Here is a 21,394-nt window from a genome sequence, read left to right on the forward strand (position 1 = left end):
AATAAGTGTATAAAACAGCTGTGATAGGAATGAATGAATGGTAAACATGGCCCACGCTAGTTTCTCTAAGAATAGAAAATTCCCAGGAATGAAATCTGAGTCGTTTCACATACTGATGTGGTGGCAAGGCCTTCACCCTGAGAGCACCCCTGGCCAGACCTGGGGTCTCTCCCACTGGGAGCCAGACGCAGGGTTGAGGCTTTCCGACAATCCATCCCACACCAGTGCAGAGGAAGCGGTCATGGTGTGTGTGTGGTGCGTGTGGTGTGGTATGTGCGGTGTGTGTGTGTGTGCACGTGTGTCACAGGCCCACTGGGAGCTGCCCTGTCCTGCATGGGCTCGACCCACCCAGCCTCCTTGGAACGTTGGTGGTTGCTCTGGACAAGCCCAGACCTCTCCTTCAGTATGTGCAGTTCCCCTCCTTCAGGGAACTGGCCCCTGCACACACAGGACTCTACATGCCCATTTCAATGGACCCGAACCGGTTAGAAGCCACAGACTCCCCAGGAGACGTCTTGCTAGTAGAGACGAGCCCTTTGTCTCCCTGAGGGGTCCTGTCCCTCCTTCCCCTAGGGCAGCGGTCCATGGTGTCGCTTGGCCAACAAGTGAGGAACAGGACCCACTGAGCTCAGTACTGGGTTCTCCCCTCCTTCCCCTCATTTCCTCTTTGAAGAGCAGCACCTGCCTGTGGGATCCCGGCTCTCTGCCCACCAGGTGTGAGGACCAGGTTTTCATACCGCTGTGCTGGGCGAGAAGAAAGAGCAGGAAACCGCCCTCGCTCGGGCTGCAGCCTCCAGCCTCCTCGCCTGGCTCTGTTTGATACTGTGATTAAGTTCATTAAGCATGCTCCACGTCCCTTTTATCATAAAAGCTGGGATAAAAGCTGTGTATTTGATGCATTAAATTAGTCAAAATCCTTTCACTGTCTTCTTTTCCCTTTATGGCTACACTGCAAAATTAGCAGGTAGGGACCATTATTCCCATGTTACCATCAAGGAAACTGAGGCCCAGAGAAGTTAAAAGACAGACAAGACCATAAGGCTGGGGTTGGAGGGGGTGCTGGGAGGAGCCCTGGGCTGGGCCGTTGACTGCACGCCTGGTGCCCAGGATGAATCCCTTATGCCCACAGCCACCATCCCAAACACCAAAGCTGGCATTCTGGCCCCATTTTATAGTCGTAGAGGAGCAAAGAGAGTCTTGGTGTGGAGCATTGAGACTAGGAAGTACCTGACTCCAGGGCCCTGCCAAGCGCCCCCCACAGCTGCCCGTCCACCGTGTCTCCTCCAGGGTGTGTTGGGCCCCGGCCTGTGGTCTCAGGTTCCCTTATGTCCTCAGGAAGGACTGGCTGACATCTGGGCAGGAGCCTCAGAGAGGAGTGAGTGTCATTCTGCCGCCCACTGGGCGGGTCTTTCCCCCACAGTCCTCACTAAGACTTGAGTCATTCTGCAGCCGGCCACAAGCAGCCAGGAGGAATTGACTCCAAGATGTGCAGGGGCTGCATCCCAAGTCTGCATTCCTCATAAGCACAGCTGAGCCTGGTTGGGGACCCATCCACCGACTCTGTCCCTCTAGGGCTGAGCACATGCGGGTCAGCTCTATGGAGCGGCTGGGGAGGGCTGTCTGAAATCTCAGGCCAGCTCCTGCCTTCTGTCTGCAGTGTCCAGCCCACTGTGGCCTCTGGGATTTCTTTCAAAAGCGGTTGGCCCTGGTCCCTGAGAAGGATATGCTGGGGGGTTCAGTTTGTTTCAACTTTGGAGTTTCATTGTATGATCAAACAGTGCTAGAGTCCCTGTGTCTTGACCGGTCAGTTCATTCTGAGTGTTTTCATGGGGCGTGGGCATTTGCTGGGGAAGCCGGGAAGGCATCCAATCCGATCCTATTTTTCGTTCACGTTCTCCTGCAATCAGCCCTAGATTCTTGGCATTCTTCATAACCACGCTGGATGCTAATATCCCAGCCTGTGTGGCCTGGCTGGGTTTTTTCCTGGCCTCCGGGAGAACTCCGGAGCCTCTAAGCCCAGCTCAGACCTCACCTGTCAGACCTTTCGACCATCACACAGGGGACACGCCAGCCCCTCTCTGACTCCCTGGCCCTCATGAGTGAGCCTTGGGTCACATCACCCCCTTGTCTCCTGGGGGTGGCGGGACACTGCGGGGTACAGTGGTGAACAAAAGGAGGCAGACAGTCAACAAATACGTCAGCACGGTGCCAAGTGGTAGGAAATGCTATGAAGGGGGCAGAGTATGTAATGACGAGCGGGGAAAGAAGGCGGAGAAACATACTCTAGAACGGGGCTAATGAATTCATTTAGCAATATGCAGTAGTAAAAGACAAAGGCAATTAATAGAATGTGCTAATGACGGAAAGTAAAGGTGGTTAAGACTAAACTATATACATTGATACCAATGTCATGTCAAAGGAGTACACATACTTATAAGTTTAAGAGATCCCAACATGTGTTTATTATTAATCAAAAATCACTTGGCTAAACACACAAATAACATCAGTAAGGAGTATCTAAAAGCAGTAATAAGCTCTATAGGATAGTAACTATTACAGTAGATGCCAAAAGCTCACCAAACTAGGGGAGAACAGCACTGGAAAAGTCATAAATCAAAACCTTGCCAGGTCTGCAGCTGAGAGAAACTCAGGCGTCTCCCACACAGCGGCTTGCTAGTTCCCAAGAATGTTGCCGCTGTTGGCGCTGTTGTTGTTGTTGTTGTTGTTAGAAGTCAAGGCGTCTTCTGATGTTGTAAGCTGAAAGCTACATACAAAGTTTTCTAGATGCTAATAAATTCTCAAGAAGGCTAACCGTGGGGAACAACACTGGAGAGGCCGGGAACCAGCCAGCCCTCACCAGGTCGCGGCTGCAAGTCAGGACATCCCCTGGTCTAAGCTGCTTGTTGCTGGGAGTCTTCAAAATGTTAGAATGATGAGAAATCACCAATGACAAAATGACCACATGATGAAATAATAATGATTAATAACACTGCCGACTGACGTCTGTCTTATATACTTTCTCAGATGTACCTTAGAGCCAAGTTTCCTGTTCCTGCCTCCCCCTCCGGGAATGGCCAGTTCCGGGAGGGTCCGGCAGTTACTGATATGAATGCTGCCCATCCGGCCAAAGGGCCAATTCATCCAGATAAGCAGTATCTACTGTTCTTGCTCGGGACCATCAGCCCAAGGTCTTCCAAAGCCTGGCAACGTGCCTGTCACGTCGTCCTGATATAACTTAGCTGCTTCTTCACTTCATCTGCTGATGTGGGTGAAACAGACAGAACAAAGAGGGAACTCTCTCAACCCCTGATCAAGAATTTCTTTAACCCTAAGCTAACCATCACGTCACAACACGGACAGAACAACAAATGTCATCTCACATCTCCCCTACTCAAGAGAATGAGACCAAACAGAAAATCTTATCTCATGTCTCCCCTGCTCGGGAGAATGAGACCAAAGGGGGAATTTACTCAATCCTTGATCACAGTACAGAAATCACCTCACGTGCAGGAACAGATAAAAGCTAATAGACAAAAGCTCATATCAACCAATGAAGGCAAATTTTCTTCAACATCTTCCCTACAGTAAGGAACTGGGGCGTGAGGGCAGGTGCTATTGGGGATGCTTCCTCAGAGGAGGTGTCCCCAATAAGACTCGCCAAGACCTGAATGTGGAGGGAGACCCTCAGGTGAAGGAAGAGCAGGCCAGGTGGAGAGAGCTGCAAGTGCAAAAGTCTTGAGGCTAGAATATGCTTAGCAGGGTCTCCTACTGGCAGGTTCTCTTACGGATGAGGTACTTTCTTTCCTCAAGGAGCTCACCTTTGAATGAGGTGAAAACACAAGTAAATGATGTAACAAAAGTTGGGGTCCTAATAGAAATAGGTAAAAAGAAATTTGGAATGCAAAGGGAAGAGCCCTTGTAGAGGGGCTGGGAATTGCTGAGGAGATGACATTTGAATTGGGTTTTGCTGGATGAGTAGGAGTTTGCTGGGTGGCTGAGGCCAGTAGCCACATGGATGAACCACTGTTTTGAGAGGCACAAGGTGTGTGGGAAGAGTCACCCACAAATCCTCTCCCTGTTGCATTAGCCATTTCTGCAAGGGAAAGAACATTCTTCTGGGGATTCTTCTTTCCTTTTCTCTACCTCTTCCTTTCCCACAGCCTCATTTAGGGTACTTCAACATCAGGAGAGTGGAAATGGAGGATGGCTGAAGATGGGGAAGGAATTTCTGTGCATTGCTTGGCCTGCATCCCTTCCTCCCTCTCTCCTTTTATTTTTTTGTTTTTTAAGCTTTGGGGAGTCGTGGGGATTTTTAGCTGCTGGGGATGGGCACAGAAGTCAGGTGGGTTTTCTGTTGAATTTCTCAACCACAGGTCTGGAGCCCATCCAGATAGTAAACCTGTGATGCAACAGGTTTTCAGGAAGCCCTATGGAAATGAGCTCCTGGAAGTCAGCGGCTGAATTTAGATCTAGGCACACCCACTAACTGTCAGCTCTGGAGGTGTTCTAACCTCCTCCCTCCGGAGCTCACTCAGGGGCTTTGTCTGTTCTCCTTCAGGAAGGGGGTGGGGGGTGGAACACCCCCCTTTCTGCAGCCCCTCACCCTCAGCCTACACTTTACTGGGGACCAGACCTAAGTCTTCATAGCAGCTGGTCTCTGGCAAAGTTCTTGAAGCTGCTGAAAATAGAAGCTTAAACACCATTCTTTTTCACTCAAGAACACCAATGAGTGAGATAAACAAAGGACACCTCTCCCAGCTGGGTTACAGTTAGCACTGGGCCTGTAAACGGGGTGCTAATGAACTTGAAGGCTCCTGTTTGGTGGCCCCATATCCAGTGTCCCAGGGATGTACCAGGGCCAAGCAGCCACTAGAAATACAATGCCACAGACATGTGCAGTTTTAACGTTTCTAGTAACCACATTTTTAAAAAGTAAAAACAAAGAGATGAGATTAATGTGCCTAACATGCTTAATTTAACCCACTATATCTCACGTGGTGTAATTTATCATTTCACATGTAATCAGGATAGAAAAAATATTGAGGTATTTTACATTCTTTTTCCCACATTAAGCCGTCAAAATCCAATGTGTATTTTACTTTTAGGGCATGTATCTGAATTAAGACCAGCCACATTTTAAGTGCTCAATAGCTATATGACTGGTAGTTGGTTACTCTATTGGACACATCTAGCTTATAGGTGGAGAAACGGAGGCATCCTCAGGGTGGAAGAGGCGTGGCAGGGATGGATGGGGTCAGTAGCTGGGAGGCGGGGTCTCCAGCTCAGGACCTGGGGAGCCTGCCCCACAGCTCCCTCTAGCGTCCGCCCAGCGCGCTGGGTTCTGGCCGCTGTCACAGACCCCATTCTGGGACCCGACTGGTTCCTGCTTGGAGCAGCTGCACTAAAAGCTAAGGCTGCAGGAGGCTTGCCTCTTACCTGCTTACTTAGAAGAAAGCAGGACACAAATGCAGCCAGCCCCTTCTCTCCCTAGGACAGGGTTCAGCCCCCAGAAGGTCACCAGGAGAAGGTAGAGGGTCTGGTACTGCTTGAGAAACAGCACCAACCACCCCTCTGCCCTCACTGCCCTGTTCTACCCCAGACAGAACAGTGCTCGTCTCAAATGAGCCCTCTGGTCCCTTGAAATGCATATTCACGGCAGACACCCCTCTGGCCTCATCCTGAGCTTTGGCATTTGGTAAGGAATTAGTTCCCCCCACCTCTCCCGTCATCTTTCCTCCAAGTACTTCTAAGTCTGGTTGGCCCAGCAAGCTTTAGAGCTCTGACTCGATGAGAGTGTTTTAGAGCAATGGGATGAAACGTGGACCCACGCCATCAGCCAGCGTTGAGCTGTTATAAAGGGACATTCGAGCACTTGGGGCCTCCCTGAGCTGCTGATAAAACTGCGCCATTAAAAAGGCTTAATTTGCAAGCAGTGCCGACTTTGGGTTAAATATTTCCATAGGGCTCCCCAGCTACATGTGTTTACTTTTTCTTTCTTTTTTTCTTTTTTTTTACAATTTAGCATGTTCAGAACAACAGCATAACTGAGAATCAGAGAAATAGATGTAAGCGCTACATGAACTCCTTCCCCCTTTTCCCATTACTGTGAATTAGTGTCGTCCTTGACGCTCTCAGAAGGCTGTTACTTGTCTGATCCAAGCCCTGCTTGGTGGTGAAACTTTTAAGCCAAGTAAGAGATGGCTCTGACCCTGATGCATCGCCCTCCCCTGGCACACCCATCTTTCACTGGAGATGAAAGTAAGGTTTTCTGGTAAATGCAGGCTGCGGTGTTTGCCTAATGGCCAGGGCCAGGGGGCCATTTCTGTTGGGAAATAGGAGTGGTGGCTTTGTCTTTGCACAATGGTTTGCTTTTAGTCAGCCGTCTCTCTAGCCAGCCAATGGTCAATAAGGTCGGTTCATTGGCTTAATTAATAACAGGGGTCACCACACATGCAGCACCCCACCGTCCCCATCCCTGGTGAGGCTGCCTGCTTCGGGCCGAGAGCCCCCAGGAGAGAGCTGAAAGGAGGTTCTTAACGGTTTCATCCGAGCCTTTGGCGGGCACACATAGGCTGGCCCAGTGTGTGACTGGGAGTGTGTGTGGGGCTGTACTTGACATTCAGGGGCTCCACTTCATGGCTCCATGGAAGTCACAGCGGGGAGGCCATCTTGTGCAACTGTCCTGGTGAACAAGTAATGGAGAGGGAGCAGAGATGGACACAGGCTGGGAGCACTTTGGTGGCCTTCAGGCTGCCCATGGACCTGGGCCTGGCAAGGCGTGGGAAAGGTCACAGCCCACCTGTGCAGACAAGCAGGTGCCCCACAGAAGCCAGAGTTCTTTGTTTCTAAGATGGAGGTGACGTTGCGTCCTGCCAGCCTGGGCAGCGTGACTCCTACCTTCCCAGTTCCTGGAATCTGGCATGTGATCCTTAGAGGTGGCCTGTGGGGGTTGAACCTCCCGAGGACTTTGAAGTCCTTCTCATTCACTTTTGATCCCACATGCTGCCTTCCAGGGCAAACTGCCTAGGCCCGCATGGGAATGAATGATTCCTCTTTGGAGCCCACGCTTCGTGTCACTTTTTATGCCCATGCGTGTGGACCTGTGCCATAAGCAGCCCGGAGCCCTGAGAACCAGGACCTACATCCCCAGGCACTGCGAAGCCATAGACTGGAATGTGCTGAGCTCCCACCGAGCACCCAGCTAGCACCTGGCCGAGGTCACGCTGTGTCGAGGTCGGCCTGCGCTTCTAGGCTTGGGCTTTTGGGGAGCAGAGCACCCGCTAGTGCTCTGAAGCAAATTGATACTGTCATTCTGAGTGGCAGTTTGGTTTTCAGTGAGGCGAGTGGATTCTAAGAGGACCGATCCTGAGCTCTCCGAGGCCAGAACTGCACAGAAAGTAGCTTGTATCCATGATGAAAGTGCAGGAAAGCTAATTAAAGGAAAGGATGTTCCATTGACTGTCAAAGGTGGTCCACTGAAGGCACTGTTCGGAACCACGTTGCCCTGCTCTGGACCAGCGTCTCCCTGGCTGCCTGCAGCAACACGAGGGACCAGGCCAGACAGACCTGGTTCAAGTGCTGGCTCCTTCACTCACTGATCCCTCACGAGGAAACGGACAGCCAAGTTACGTGGAGATTTATTTGCTGGTATCCACTTTTCAGGATCAACCTATAAGTAAAGCAGAAAGTTGAGATTGTAAACCCTGACAATGTAAAAGCCACGGTTCCCAATGGCAGAAGCTGATGTGGAAGGAAAGAGGAGGGGTGAAGGGGGAGAGCAGAATAGCTTGCTCTTACACAGAGGGAATCGAGAGATTCCATCTCAAGTTGATCAAGAAATAGAGGTTTGGTTATTTTTATTTTTGTGTATTTATTTTTTGAATAGATAATGCATACACAGAGTTCAACATTTTTAAATTGCAAAAGGATTTACAGTAAAAAATCCCCTTTTGACCCTTATCCATCACCCATCTCTTTCTCTAGCCAATGTTATCATTTCCTAATAAGTTCTTCCAGATACACAAACATGCACATATATGTTGTTTTCTCTCTCTTTTCTTTTTTTTTTTTGCTAATGGTTACAAACTATGCTATTCTGCACATTTCTCTTTTCACTTAAAAATACATCTTGAAGATGATTTCATATCAGTACATAATGGTGGGCGCCGGGGTGGTCTATAATTATGGATGACACAGAAAGTGGCCGTGCATCAGGTTATTTGCACAGGTGGGAGGGTCTTCAGAAGTGGTCGTTGGAGTGTGCTTGCTGGGCCAAAGTGCATGTGTTTGTAACTTTGGAAGGTATTGCCAACTGCCCTACCCAGAGGTTAGGAAAGGAACTTTAAGTGTAATTTAAAGTTATAAAGATAAGTAAAAACAATGATGTGTACGTATAAAAGTAATAAACCCTGGGAGGGGGCAAAGAAGAAAGAGCAAGTGCCAGGGAGAATCGGTGAGCTACACTCACTACCTCTCGGAATGGATCTGGTACTTAGAATTCATAAGTGTAGAAGCAGTTCAAAGTGGTTACCTCTGGGACTAGGGCAGGAAACATTTTTTTATTGTCTAGTCTTTTATATGCTTCCAGAATGATTAAACCACATTTACTGTTACTGTTAGAGACAGAAAGTCGGATAAAAGGTGTATTAATGTGTAGTAGTGATCTCTTCCCAGGACCAGTCATATCCAGGCTGATGGGAACCGCACCCCAACAGGGGCCTGATGTTTTTACCCCTGTCTGAGGGATAAAAACAAACGAGGTGCCCAAAAGAGAGAACTGCCCAGGACACAAGTTCCGGGCTGCAACTCTGCCTGGGGCTGACGAGGGTGATGAGAGTGAGGGGTTAATCCTTAAATCTTGTACAACTTCCAGTGGTCACCTGATACACCTCATCCCATTGATTTTAAGGTGCATTTTTTCTCACATTTCCACATTCTCGAAGTCCGAGTATGTCCTGTAGTGCGCAGGTCCAGCGTCTCGGCCCTCCTTCCCGCAGGGGGTCCTGGATGGGCTCACACAGCTGTGCTTGGTGATGGGCCGATGCGGCCTCCTGCCCTGGGCGCACGATACCCAAGGGACAGTTTTCAGCCCACCCCGTGTCTGTAGGTGATGGGGAGCCAGACCCTGCCCCCTGCCCGATGTCCTCAGCTGACCCCCTGTCTTGCAGGGGTAGCCAGCGGCCACCATGGGCAAGCAGAACAGCAAGCTGCGGCCCGAGGTGCTGCAGGACCTGCGTGAGAACACCGAGTTCACGGACCACGAGCTGCAGGAGTGGTACAAGGGCTTCCTCAAGGACTGCCCCACCGGCCACCTGACGGTGGACGAGTTCAAGAAGATCTACGCCAACTTCTTCCCCTACGGCGACGCCTCCAAGTTCGCCGAGCACGTCTTCCGCACCTTCGACACCAACGGCGACGGCACCATCGACTTCCGGGAGTTCATCATCGCGCTGAGCGTCACCTCCCGGGGCAAGCTGGAGCAGAAGCTCAAGTGGGCCTTCAGCATGTACGACCTGGACGGCAACGGCTACATCAGCCGCAGCGAGATGCTGGAGATCGTGCAGGTACGAATGGCTCCCAGGAGGGGAGCTAGGGGCCCGCGGGTCCCACCGCGCGCCAGGCCCACTCCCAGACTGTGCTGTCTGTGTTCACCTCGGCGTTCGCTCATTCTTGGCCAGGTCGCTGCCTGTCCCTCTCCCGTGCACGTTGTCACCTGATGGGGCGGGTCCTTGCCAGTAGTGATGACAAGAGCTGCTTGCTCTACATCAGGTCTGGCCTAAGCACTCTGATCAGATTTGGGTTCCACAACCCTGTGTGGGGGTTATTCTCTGCATTTCACAAAATCTGAGGCTCAGAGGCGATTTCCTAAGAAATAACAGAGCTGAAAATTACAGTAATCGAGAAAATTACCCTTGACACTTGCTGAAGGCACCTGCCAAGACCTTTGTGAGTCCCCGTGTTTGAGAATGCAGCAAACAGCTTGTAATGTCCCCAGGCACGTGCGATTATAAAGTAAAACAGGAACATTAGTGATCACAGAATGAGCTCTGGCACAGGAAGAACACCACTTTATGAGACCTCTCTCTTCACCTGCACGCCTATCAACAGCTCTGGCAGGTGAGGCTGTTTTCCAGAAAGAAACTGAATTGTGTTCACTTTCCCAGGTGCCTCGGTATATGATGGGGAGCAGAGGACCATTGAGCTACTGCTCCCTGGAGCCCCCCCAGTGCCCCCACTCCTGGAGCCTGGGGGGGTTCAGGTCTAGAATTCCTCAGAAGAGGTGTTCTCTACCTGTAAGGAGTGTCAGGGCTAAGTCTGAGCAAAGGGTGTCAACCCCATGAGCTCCTAGACCAGCAGCAAGTGGCCTGAAGCGTGACCAGCCCAGCACTTGCCACCTCCCCTCCCCAGACGGCACCCCCCCGTCTTCCAACCGTCATAGTGGAGTCGTTTTGCCTGCCTTTTAACTTCACAGAAATGTGTCTGGCTTCCTTTGCCCAACTGCCATCTGTGATATTTACCCACGTCACTGGGAGTGGCAGGGGACATTCTTGTGGCCGGGGAGGGGACCTGAAGGCCGGTGAGCATCCCGACCTCTCTGTACTGTGATGTAGGCTGGGTGGAAGCTCACACCTGCCCCAGTCACCCCAGAATGTTCCAGAATCTCTGAGCACACACTTCCATGTGCCCCTTTGCAGGCTATTTACAAAATGGTGTCCTCTGTGATGAAGATGCCCGAGGACGAGTCCACTCCAGAGAAACGGACAGACAAGATCTTCAGGCAGATGGACACCAACAATGATGGTAAGGTGCTGGGTTCACGTGCATCTGTGGGACACTACTAGGAGCAGAGATGTGTTTGGGACACTTGCCTGACCCTCCGCAGCTTTCAGGCCTTCCCTAGCCCGCCCGCCCACCCCTGGCTCGCCCAGCCGGTATGTCTGTGCTGACGGAAGAGCCAGGATTCAGTCAGGGAGCCCTGAGCCTGCATCCTGGCTCTGTCCTCATGGCTCTGTCCGGGCCCTGGAGGAAGGGGCGATGCCTTCAGAATCATTCCCGCTGAGGGGTTGAGGAGTGGCCTGTAAAAGTTCCACCGAGGCGTGGAGAAAAGCAAAGTCCAAGCACCACTCTGCATCAGTGCTGGATCTGGAGACCCTTTCCCCTGGGGCGGGTGGCTGTCCCCTCCCCAATCTTCCCCTTAGCCTGGGCATTGTTGCTTAGTCTTTGTGGGGCCAGCCTGCCTGCCCCCCGGCTGGGGACACACAGGAAGGGGTGTTCCTCTCTGCGTGGGCAGGCGGGAGGCCCCTAATAATCAGCCGTATCCGTCATCTGCTGCCTGCTCCTGCTTTCCTGACAACAGCTTCCTAACTGAGTGTGTCCTCCAGGCCAGGCCTGGACTGAAGCCCTCACAGGCATCTTCCCCGTTAATGTACCCTGTGGCCCTTTGAGACGGATATTCCTATGGTCCCGCTCTGCACATGAAGTGCTGAGACATGGGAATGTCAGCAACTGGCCCATGGTGGCAGACCCAGAGCCCTTCCCATGCTTCATGCCCGCTCCTCCTCCAATGTGCTGGGCATGGACCCCGAGCTCCTGGGTTCCCTTTACATCTGTCCCCCGGGTGAACGTCACTACTCCCCTTCACAGCTGCAGAACCCCTCAGCAGAGGCGAGAAGCAGGCTCCAGGGCACAAGCCACCCGAATACAGAGTCTGCTTCAAACCTAGGTCTTGTCCCAGAGCTATGCCCTGGGAGAGGGACCCCGGGGGAGAGCATGTGTTTGTCACTAGCATCAGTTCCTCTGGAACTCATGTTTCTACAGCACTTTAGTTTAAAAACCTCTTTTCTCTCTCCGGATCCTAGAAGTAACAGTCTGTGGGGCAGGAGAGAGGCACCCAGGATGAGGGATGTACCAGCTGGACCCTCAGCCTGGACACTCTTTCTCTAGACCTCCACCTACCCCAAGAGGCAGATGCTACAGAAGCAGAAAGCGATTCTCCCAGCCTGAGCAGCAGGCTCATGCTGCCTCCAGTGTACAGCTGAGCTGGACCGACAAGGAATCACACCCCGGGCAGTGACCCTGAGGACCCTGGGCTCCTTCAGCCCTGGATCAGTTATGGATTAGAGGCAGAGGCCATGCTCTTTCTGGAAAGGCACACCTTTCTTTAGTAATGCATGGGGTAATTTCTAAAAGGATTTAAATTACCCCAGTGGCTACCATCGTACTGGGTGTGTCCTTGAGTTGCCTGGTGCTCTGCAGTGAGCAGTGAAAGCAAAATGGGGTTTTCCAGAAATACCCTCGAAGAGAGTGGCGCCTGGACAGTGTCCAGCCTCAGGAAAGCTTAAGGCTAGAGCCAGAGCGGGCGGCCCTGACGTGGGTGCTGTCCCCGTGCTCTGCGAAGGTGAAGGTGAAGAACGGCGAGCACTGACTAACTCCCATCTCCCATCCTCCCTCCCACAGGCAAACTGTCCCTGGAAGAATTCATTAAAGGTGCCAAGAGCGACCCCTCCATCGTCCGATTGTTACAGTGTGACCCCAGCAGCGCAAGCCAGTTCTAAGGATCCGGCGTCTGGACAGTTACAGAGAAACACAGGCTTGTCTCGCCGTTTAAGCTTTGCTTGCAAAAGTGGATGCCTCTTCAATCATTCCTGCTCTCCCGGGCCAGGCCAGGTGACGCGTGGCACCTGCCTGGCCCTGTGGCTGCACCTCCCTCCTCCACCTGCCTTCTCCCACCCCCGCCCCAGTCCCATCCAGGGTGACTCCTGGGGATGTTTACACGCAGGGCTCAGTGTTCTCGCTTCCAGGGCACGTCCCTGCCCACAGGGAGCCCAGAGGACACCACCGAGGACACTGGTGGGACTTCCTAAGATGGCGCTAAGGCCAGCTAATTTATTTTGTGATTGCAGGTGACTGCGGGTAAGGTGGGAACAAGATGGAGGGAGAGTAGACGGCAAGCCCTCCCCGTGCATGGCACCACCTAGCTCGTTCATGTTCTCTGACCAAAGCCACTCGCACGTATATATACTGTGGTCGCCTTTCTTTTAATGTATAAATTATGCGTATGGTGAAGTGAAATGTCACGTGTAGGTTCCGTATTTAATGCCTCGATTGCCTCTGAAGCGTGGTTCCCTTGTGGCCTGTGACCCTTCCGAGCCTGGTTATTTTGTGGTATTTATGCACTCAATTTGCCCGTTTCAAAAGGAAATGCATGCGTGCCCATTGCCGTGGAGACCCTCCCATCCACATGGTGACCGCAGGTGTCTGTGTAAGGTTTGTCCTCCTGTTGATTGGTCTGGCATTTCCTGTATTAAAATGATCAAATAAACAGAATTCTCTGAGTTTTGTGTTGGCCTGTGAGAGCCCCATTCTGCTTCCTGTGGCCCTCAGCGCTCTCGGTGAAGGTGCATTCAGCGGGTGGAGATGCTGTTTGTAAACTCAGCCCCTCCTGTGTCCCTGTAGTTTTCACTGTGTCTATAAATCTTGTGCAGCCCGTACTTCAATGTCAGCCTAATGCCAGGAAATATGTGTGGAAGTAAAAGATGGCTGTTCTTGGCAGGTTTGACTGTGACACTTCCTCCCTCCTTACCTCCCTCCCTCCCTTCCTCCCTCCTTCCCTCCCTCCCTCCCTCCCTCCCTCCCTCCCTCCCTCCCTCCCTCCCTCCCTCCCTCCCTCCACCCTGTGGTCTAATCAGCAAGGCAGCATGTCAGCACATACCCAGTGAGGACAGAGTGGGGACCAGGGATGTCAGCATGGACCCTGGGGGCAGACATGGTTTCTCAGCCTGTGGCCATTGAGATACTTCTGGTTTTCCCAGCAGCAGAAAACCCAGCAAAAGGTGCTCCAGCCATGGGGATGCTTGTCTCACCGGCCCTGAAGTCCAGAGGCAGCACGCTGTAGACGGGGCTGGTTCAGCAGCTGAGAGAACCATTGAGGAACCCCCAGGTTCCTTCCACCGCTCCCCCCCACCCCGCCCCCGTCCAGCCTCACAGCCAGCTTTTGTCCTCCAGTTGTCTTCTCAGGGTCCCCACAGGGCTGTTGCCGTTCTGGGTGGTACAGCTGACAGGGAGCATTCCATAGGCAGGAAGAGAAGCCACCCTGTCTTCTGCTCTTTGAGAAGGAAAACTTTCTAGAATTCTCCCTCCCCATGAGCCTGACTTCTCATTGGCCAATACCCAGGCCAGGCCTTGGCCAGGACCATGAGGTGGTCGTGACTGGCCAGTCAAGATGCGCCCTTGGCTGAGGAGGCCCGCCTCCCCCAAAGGGCATGGCACCAGGAAGGGTGAACAAGAGTGCGGTTCTGTTTCCAAGGTGGGTGCCAACAGTGTCTGTCACACCTGCCCACCTGTCAGGGGACCTCTCTGAGCCTCACGTGTAGAAGGGATGCAATGAGGGGAGGCAGGTGATCAAGTTAAGTGTGCAGAGCTTGTAGCTTGGAGCCTGACTCATGGCAGGCTGTCAGGGACTGTGGCTATTTTGTTGATTTTAGTAATCAATATCTTTTAAGACATGCCTCTGAATAGAAGCAATGAGCCCATCTGCAACTGTTTTCCAAGCCAGTGGCACCACCAGGGGCTGGTTCATGGTGAAGCTCTGGAGGTGCCCACAGCCACGGGCAGAGCCATCGGGTGGGGTGGGAGGGTGAGGCCAGGTGGCCTGGGGGTGGATCCAACTTGCTACAAAGAGGCAAGATGGCACCTTTGACCATTCTGCCTAGCCTGAAGGAATCTCCCTTCCCACGGAGGGGCTGGAATTTTACAAAAATGGAACTGGAACTGGCAAAGGTTAAATCAGTAGCGCTTGCTGGGGAGGTTGCAGTGCTACAAACGGGGGACATTGTCTAGCGGGCACAGAGGAGAATGACCACTGTGGTAGGGTTCTCCAGAGAAGCAGAAGCAACGGGCTCTGTCTACAGGGGATATTGGATATTGGAGACACAGGTGAGGGAGCTTGTGAGCCTTGGCCTGCAGCGAGGGGTGTTTATGGAGCAAACCTTCTGGAGGATGAGCCTGGGGTGTGGCCAAGCTGGGCACTGCCAGGGGCCAGAGGAGCCATGGCGTGAGTGTGTGGCCAGGGGAGGAAAGGCAAAGAACGGGGCTTTCCCCTCCATTGCCTATGGGCTCTTTCTGGCAGCTTCTGGGAATGAGCTGGGGGTGGGCCTCCCTGAGGCCAAGACCTGAAGGGGGCCCTCTCCAGGGCCTGCCAGCTGCCCTCCTGCATCCTGAAAGGGTACGTTTGATCCCATCCTGGCCAGGTCCAGAGGAGGCCATTTTCTCCTGCCTGTGAGCTGGCTGTGCCCACAACGCGAGCACACACATTCCCCAGCATCACTGTCTTGCTCTTACCGCACTTTACAGTTTACAAGGGCCATCACGGTGCGGCTGCTCCACCTGCAGGTGACAAGGAAACAGGCCAGGGAAGGGGAGGGGCCTGCTCCACAGACCCATCACCAACTCCCAGACTCCACTAGCAACCGGCCAGACCCCTCAGGGCTAACTCGGGTCCCAGGACATCAGTGGCAAAATCAGAACTAGCCAGATCATCTGGCCCCAGACACCACCCCTTTACTGGTGTGTATATGTGTGTGTGAGTGTGTGTGTGTGTGTGTGTGTGTGTGTGTGTGGTCTCTGTGTCTGTATGTTTGAGGACGGACAGGTGATATGACTGGCTGAGTCTGCACACGTGGCTCTGTGGGATGGGTCCAGTTTGGAGTGTGTCCCGTGTGAAGGGTCGCAGATGGAGACCCAGGCACGTCCTGTGTACAGCTCAGTATCGAGGGTCTGGAGCATCTAGCTTGTGCCTCTGTTGACAGGTTGGCAGCTCCTGGAGACATGTGTGAGGCTGTGTTGAGTGGCAGCCCTGGTAGCTCAGTCCAGGTGGGCAGGTGGGGGAACCCAAGCCCGCCCTGGCGCTGGCCTGGCCCTGGCTGTCAGCCGGGCCAGCTCTGCTCCTGCTGTGCAGCACCCACCCTGCTCCTGGCCTAACTGGGGTTGACAGCGGCCTCCTTGAACTTCATCTCACCCCTACACCAGGCCATTCCTAAGACTGTAAATGTCCTTTCCTCCGAAAGCTGTCCCCACTCTTCCCTACACTCCCCATGCGCCCCTCACTCATGGAGTTTCCCCTCATATTGACCTCGTCCGTTCACTTCTGGTCTCCTTCACCCCCAGAGCCGGGCCAGGCCTGGCTTAGAATGAGGAGCTGGGCAACGAGTGAGTGAACGAATGAACGCGTCAGCGTGTGGCCACCCCTGCTGTCTGGAACTGCTCCTGCATGGGCCCTGGACACACAAGTCCCAGTTTGGCCAAGTGACTCTGGACTAGGCTGTCCTTATCCCATGGGTAATACGGGGCCCAGAGAGCAGGTGCTGTCAGCTGGCAGCAGGGGGTGTGGGGCTTTAGGGGAGTGCAAAGCCCCCCTATGGGCTAGGGTCTGCCCTCCTGACTCTGGCTCAGAATGAGGGCTGTGAGTGGCCCCGGGCTTCTCTAGATACCAGGTACCCTCGGGGAGCTCTGAGGTGTGAAGAGCACAGACCCGAGGTCTGAACAAAGATGGGGCAACACTGGTCTTGATATTCGGAGATAAGTGGGACCTGAGCCCTGGCCTCAAGGCTGGCTTAGTGGGTGGAGGATAGACGGGGAGCACCCTCTGCTTCCCACAGCACTCGCGCTTCAGTGGGGAGGCCAAGTCTGCCCAAATAGCCCGGGGGCAGGGGGCAGGCTGTAAGCAGCGTCCTGGGCTGAAGTGGTGGCGGGTGGGTGCCAGGTGTGGTGTGGGTACCTTAGGAGGTGGCTAGGCAGTGCGCTACCCACTCCCAACAGGCAGGGGGCAGCAAGAACACAGGCTGCTGGGACCCACCAGCTGTTCACTGGGAATGAGGCCGGAGGGCCAGGGCTGGGCTGGGAGGTGAGCTTCACCAGGAGGGGCTCAGAAAGAGCTTTGGCGGGAGCAACCTGGTTTTGGACAAGGCTGCCTGGAGCCCCTTTCTCAGAGCCCTGGATACCTCGATGTGGCTGGCCCTGGATCTCCCTCTGAGCCTGGCCACACGCCTAACCCCACAAGCCTTCGGTCACAATTGGCTCTGTCAGCGTTTGCTGAGGGATTAAGTGATTGACAACTTGGTCATGGCACCTGACCCACAGAGAAGCCTCAAGCTCTAGGTGCTGCTGCCCCTTGGTGGCTGTGGCGGGGAAGGCCATCCCGGGCTCAGTTGTGCGGATCCTCCAGGCCTCCCAGAGCCTGGTTTTGGAGCAGCGTGGGCCTGTTTTATACATTAGGAGTCTTCTGTCCCTGTCCCACTCGACAGATGAAGAGACCGAGGCCGCAGGAGCACCTGATTTTCTTTGAGCCACAAGCACACAGAAGCTGAAGCTGGGCTCCTGGTAACTCGGTTACCTTGGTTACCTGCTACCCTGTCCATAGGGTGCCCAGTTAAGTACGAATTTCAGATAAACAACAAATAATCTTTCAGTATTCATATGTCTCATGCAATATTTTATTTTTTAAAAAATCTTTTATTTATGTGTGTTTTTCCAGGACCCATCAGCTCCAAGTCAAGTAGTTGTTTCAATCTAGTCGTGGAGGGCGCTGCTCACAATGGCCCATGTAGGGATCGAACCTGCAACCTTGTTAAGAACACTGGGCTTGTGGGGACAGAGTCCCAGAGAGCAGTTGCTAGGCTCTCGGCCTCATGTAGAAAGGTGCTGGCTCAGGTAGTAGATGGCCATCAGCTGTGACTAGTTGGCCATCAGCTGTAACCAGTTAGCCATTGGCCACTGATATAACTGCCGTGGCTAAGCTAGCAAGGACGGATTGCAGCTAGTAAGTGGGGTGGGTTTGTTGGTTGGTTGGTTGGCAGAGAAGCGGACGGCAGATTGTGGATTGTGTGGCTCCTGCTTCCTGTGTCTCGATCAGCCGCCGGCGAGAAATAGTGGTATGAACCCCCCATCCATGGCTCCGTTCGTGTTCCTTTTTGGCCTCACCATATCCTGCATTCTTGTGCGGGGAGCGGGACTAGAGTCCCCGCATGATAGGGCTCTAACCAACTGAGCTAACCGGCCACCCAATATTTTATATTTTGATTTGCTGTATCTGGCAACCCTACCTGTCAAGCCATGGAGCTGAGCTTGCTCAGGCCCTGGGGCAGGTCAGAAGCTGGAGGGGGCAGGCTGCCTCACAGGCCCCTCCCCAGGCAAGAGCCCATGGCCCTCCTGGTGGAACTACCCCTCATGCTCAAAATCTTATCCTCAGCCCAGCCCGGCCCTCAGCACTCCGGCTCAGCCCTCGCCAAGACCACCAGCCTGAGCAAAGTCACCCATATACTAAAGCTCTACATCAGTAGTCCCTGTGACCAGAGGCAGAGCATGTCCTGTCATGACCTGACCCTCCTCATTCTAGAGTCAACAATAAGGATGGGTTGAATCCGCCTACTCCTCAAAATAGCAGCAAGGATCTCCAGGTGTTTTTACTCAGTGCACGGAATTCTGAGCTTCCCCAATTCTGCCTCAACAACCCTGCAGGATAGGCACTTTGAGGAGAACGAAGGGGTGGGGGCCCCAGTCCCTAGCAGGTCGGGGTTCAGCCGGGTCAGGTCATGCATGACTCGTGCATGACTGCAGCTCACAGTGCCAACCTCTGCAGGGCTCGGAGCCTCAGGTGCTCGGGACACCCTCTGTTGCCTCCCAGGGCAGGGAGTGAGGCTGGGAGAGAGCAAAGACCAGGAGCTGTGTCCCCGCCCTTGGGGGGACAGAGAAGGAGGCTCATTCTTGTCAGGCTTCTTTTCCTTTGTTAAGTGGCCAGGAGCAGAGGCCAGCCAGGGAAGCTGGAGGCCTATTCATTCTAAGGTCCTCCTAACTGGCTGGCTCACCTTGCACGAGTCACAGCCTGTCTGGGCTTTATCCATTTCTTAAAAAAGAGGCTGGGAGAACTCAGCAAAGACCTGCTTCAAATGACATCTAACCTTGAAACCTGATTCGTCAAACTGGGTGAAACAGAGGGCAGAGCCCCTCCTTGAACTCTGTGGATCACCCCCAGGTGTCAAATCTCCTTGAGACCTTTGATTTAAAAATGCTGATGTCACCTCCAGGGGTAGTCAGTCCTCCAGCAGGGCCGAGATGGCTCCAAGTACAGGACGGCCCACACTGAAGAAAGTATGGGATTACAGCCAGGAAAGGCCCCTAGCTGGTCCCTATGAGGTGACCAGCCAGCAAGGGAATAACCTAAGAACACTTAATAAGGACGGAATTTGCATAGAAATGCAAGGTCACCATCATAGGGGATTTGCATAGAAATGCAGTGACAAATGCATGTCATTGTGAAGGGCATGGGAGCGCATGACTATAAAGCAAGCTGAGTGAGGCCTGGGTAGGCCAGTGGGTCCCAACTGCAAGGTGGCACAAAGGATGGTTAGCCAGGAGGGGAGAGTGCGGCCAAAGGCATGGACGGTGGTCTGTCTGTAGCCTCTGGCCCACGCCTTGGTGCAGACTAGTCCACGAGGGGCAGTGCAGATAGCTGGGAGCCCCAGCACTCAGGGTCTGACCCTGACCCCAGGTGACTCCTGACAGGGCAGAAAGCCCCACCTTTGGGGGAGCTAGGGGTTGACCTGCCACAATTCCAGAGTGCATGAATGTTCTTGCCCTTGGTTCCAGAGGGAGCCTCATGAGCTGGGTGGCATGAGCCAGCCCAGGGGCCCTATACAGCTCATGAGCAGGTCTTGGCCAATCCCACCCAGGTCCCTGACCTAGCCCACTGGCCGAGGTTTAGCAGCACGTTCGTGAGCTAGGAAAAGCACCAAGGGGACACGGGAGTCATCTGACATCAGGACTTAACCTCTGAACCTTTCCTCACCTGGAGGCGTGTTTTTAAATTCCGTTAAGTCAGTAATGCCTTCAAGCGCACATGAAGTCGGTCTGCACCCTCCTCCTTGGGCATCATTCTCCTGCTGTTTGTCAGTACTTGCAGAAATGTTCTGCGCACGGATGTGTACACACATGGCAAGTTGGGTTTGCTTTTCACACACAGCGGGGCAGGCCCCGGCGCTCCTCACTCAGCTCCTCCTCCAACATGGGTCCCTCAGGTCGGCACGCCCTTCACGCAGCGTCGTGTACCAGTGACCACATCAGCGCCCTCTGCGTGTGCGTAGGGTTTTTACCACGTGCCACCATGACAACCGGGTTTGTCAGAGAAGTCTTAGAATTGTTGGTTCAAAGACAAAGTGGATTATTTTGATATTGCCAAATTCCGTGATTCCTGCAATCCACTTTTCCTTCTCTCGTGGGTGAGCATGCCTGCTTACCCAGCAAGCTAGGGATCGCTTATCTTTGCCAATCTGACAGGGGACATTCTCACGGTTTTAATATGTGCTGGAAAATCGCCATTTTCAAAAGGTTGTCTTTGAAACCCTGGTCATGTTTTGACCCCTTTCTATTGAATTGTTCCTTTTTCACTGACTTTTAAGATGAAGAAATTAGCTTCTTTCATGTGCCATAGTTTTCCCCATTTGTCCTTTGTCTTTTTTACTTCAAATGTCTCCTAATAGTTTTGTGGTCTGCTACACCTTTCATCTAGAATTGACTGGTCTTGTGGCTTGGGGCTCCTTTTTTTCCCAGTGGTCACCCAATTGCCTGTCCCCACCCCGTGTCTGGGATGGGCCCAGCGATCTGCATTTTATGATGCTCCCTAAGTGATTCTTGCTAATTCCTTCTTTTTAAGTCAAAGACCTACTTTACCAAGATTTTAGGCTTGGTATCCAGCTCACATTTTAGGGGGACTCTGAGTTCCTTTGAGTATCAGTGGTGAGCATCAGATCGTCAGGAACCAGACAAGGATGTGCTCACAGGAAGTGGGGCAGATGGTTAGTGTTCTCTCCTCCCCTCCTCCGGGAAGGGCCTGTTTTCTTTGTGGCTCCTGAAAAGTATTATTCACATTCTGGCAACTAAAACCGTATTATTGGGTCCAGGGAGGGAGACCAGAGCTGGTGACAAGCCCATCTGGTTGAACAGCCAAGGAAGAGGGAACCAGAAAGCACAGCAATGCAATGTCCACCATGTGGGGCCTAGGCCTCGGGGGAAGGCGGCTTTTTAGGATACCGGGAATCACTCCCCTCAACTCCTTTGTAACTGGAGGGCTTCATTTACTCCACAATCTATAAAGCCACAGCATCCCAATCTATACCACTTGCTGCTTTCCCATGTCCCTCTAAATGAAGCTGGTGGCTTCTCAGAGCGACATCTGGCTCATACATGGCCTCCCTTCCTCACTATGCAGTGACACAGGGATTCACAATTTCCCTTTTAGGGTTTAAGTAGCATGAGAGCCTGCTACTTTTTGGGTGCAAGTTGAATAAGAAAACATAAAAGGCCAGTGGTCAAGGTCAGAGAAGAAGGTAAAGATCTGCAACAC

The 21,394-nt window shown here is 53.0% G+C and overlaps 1 protein-coding gene across 6 annotated transcripts in view; it reads left to right on the forward strand.

Annotated features, from left to right (window-relative positions):
• The window catches only part of HPCAL1 (hippocalcin like 1), an 89,640-nt gene extending 76,306 nt beyond the window's left edge, over positions 1-13,334 (forward strand). For all 6 annotated transcript variants that reach the window (XM_019748600.2, XM_074331685.1, XM_019748747.2 and 3 more), the window contains 3 exons: positions 9,168-9,563; positions 10,695-10,800; positions 12,457-13,334. In XM_019748600.2, coding sequence (XP_019604159.1) covers positions 9,186-9,563; positions 10,695-10,800; positions 12,457-12,554 — 582 coding nt within the window. In that variant the 5' untranslated portion in view covers positions 9,168-9,185 and the 3' untranslated portion in view covers positions 12,555-13,334. The remainder of the gene's footprint in view (positions 1-9,167; positions 9,564-10,694; positions 10,801-12,456) is intronic.
• Positions 13,335-21,394: the final 8,060 nt, after the last annotated feature.

This window comes from Rhinolophus sinicus, linkage group LG05 (assembly GCF_036562045.2).
Source record: "Rhinolophus sinicus isolate RSC01 linkage group LG05, ASM3656204v1, whole genome shotgun sequence".
Classification (NCBI taxonomy): domain Eukaryota; kingdom Metazoa; phylum Chordata; class Mammalia; order Chiroptera; family Rhinolophidae; genus Rhinolophus; species Rhinolophus sinicus.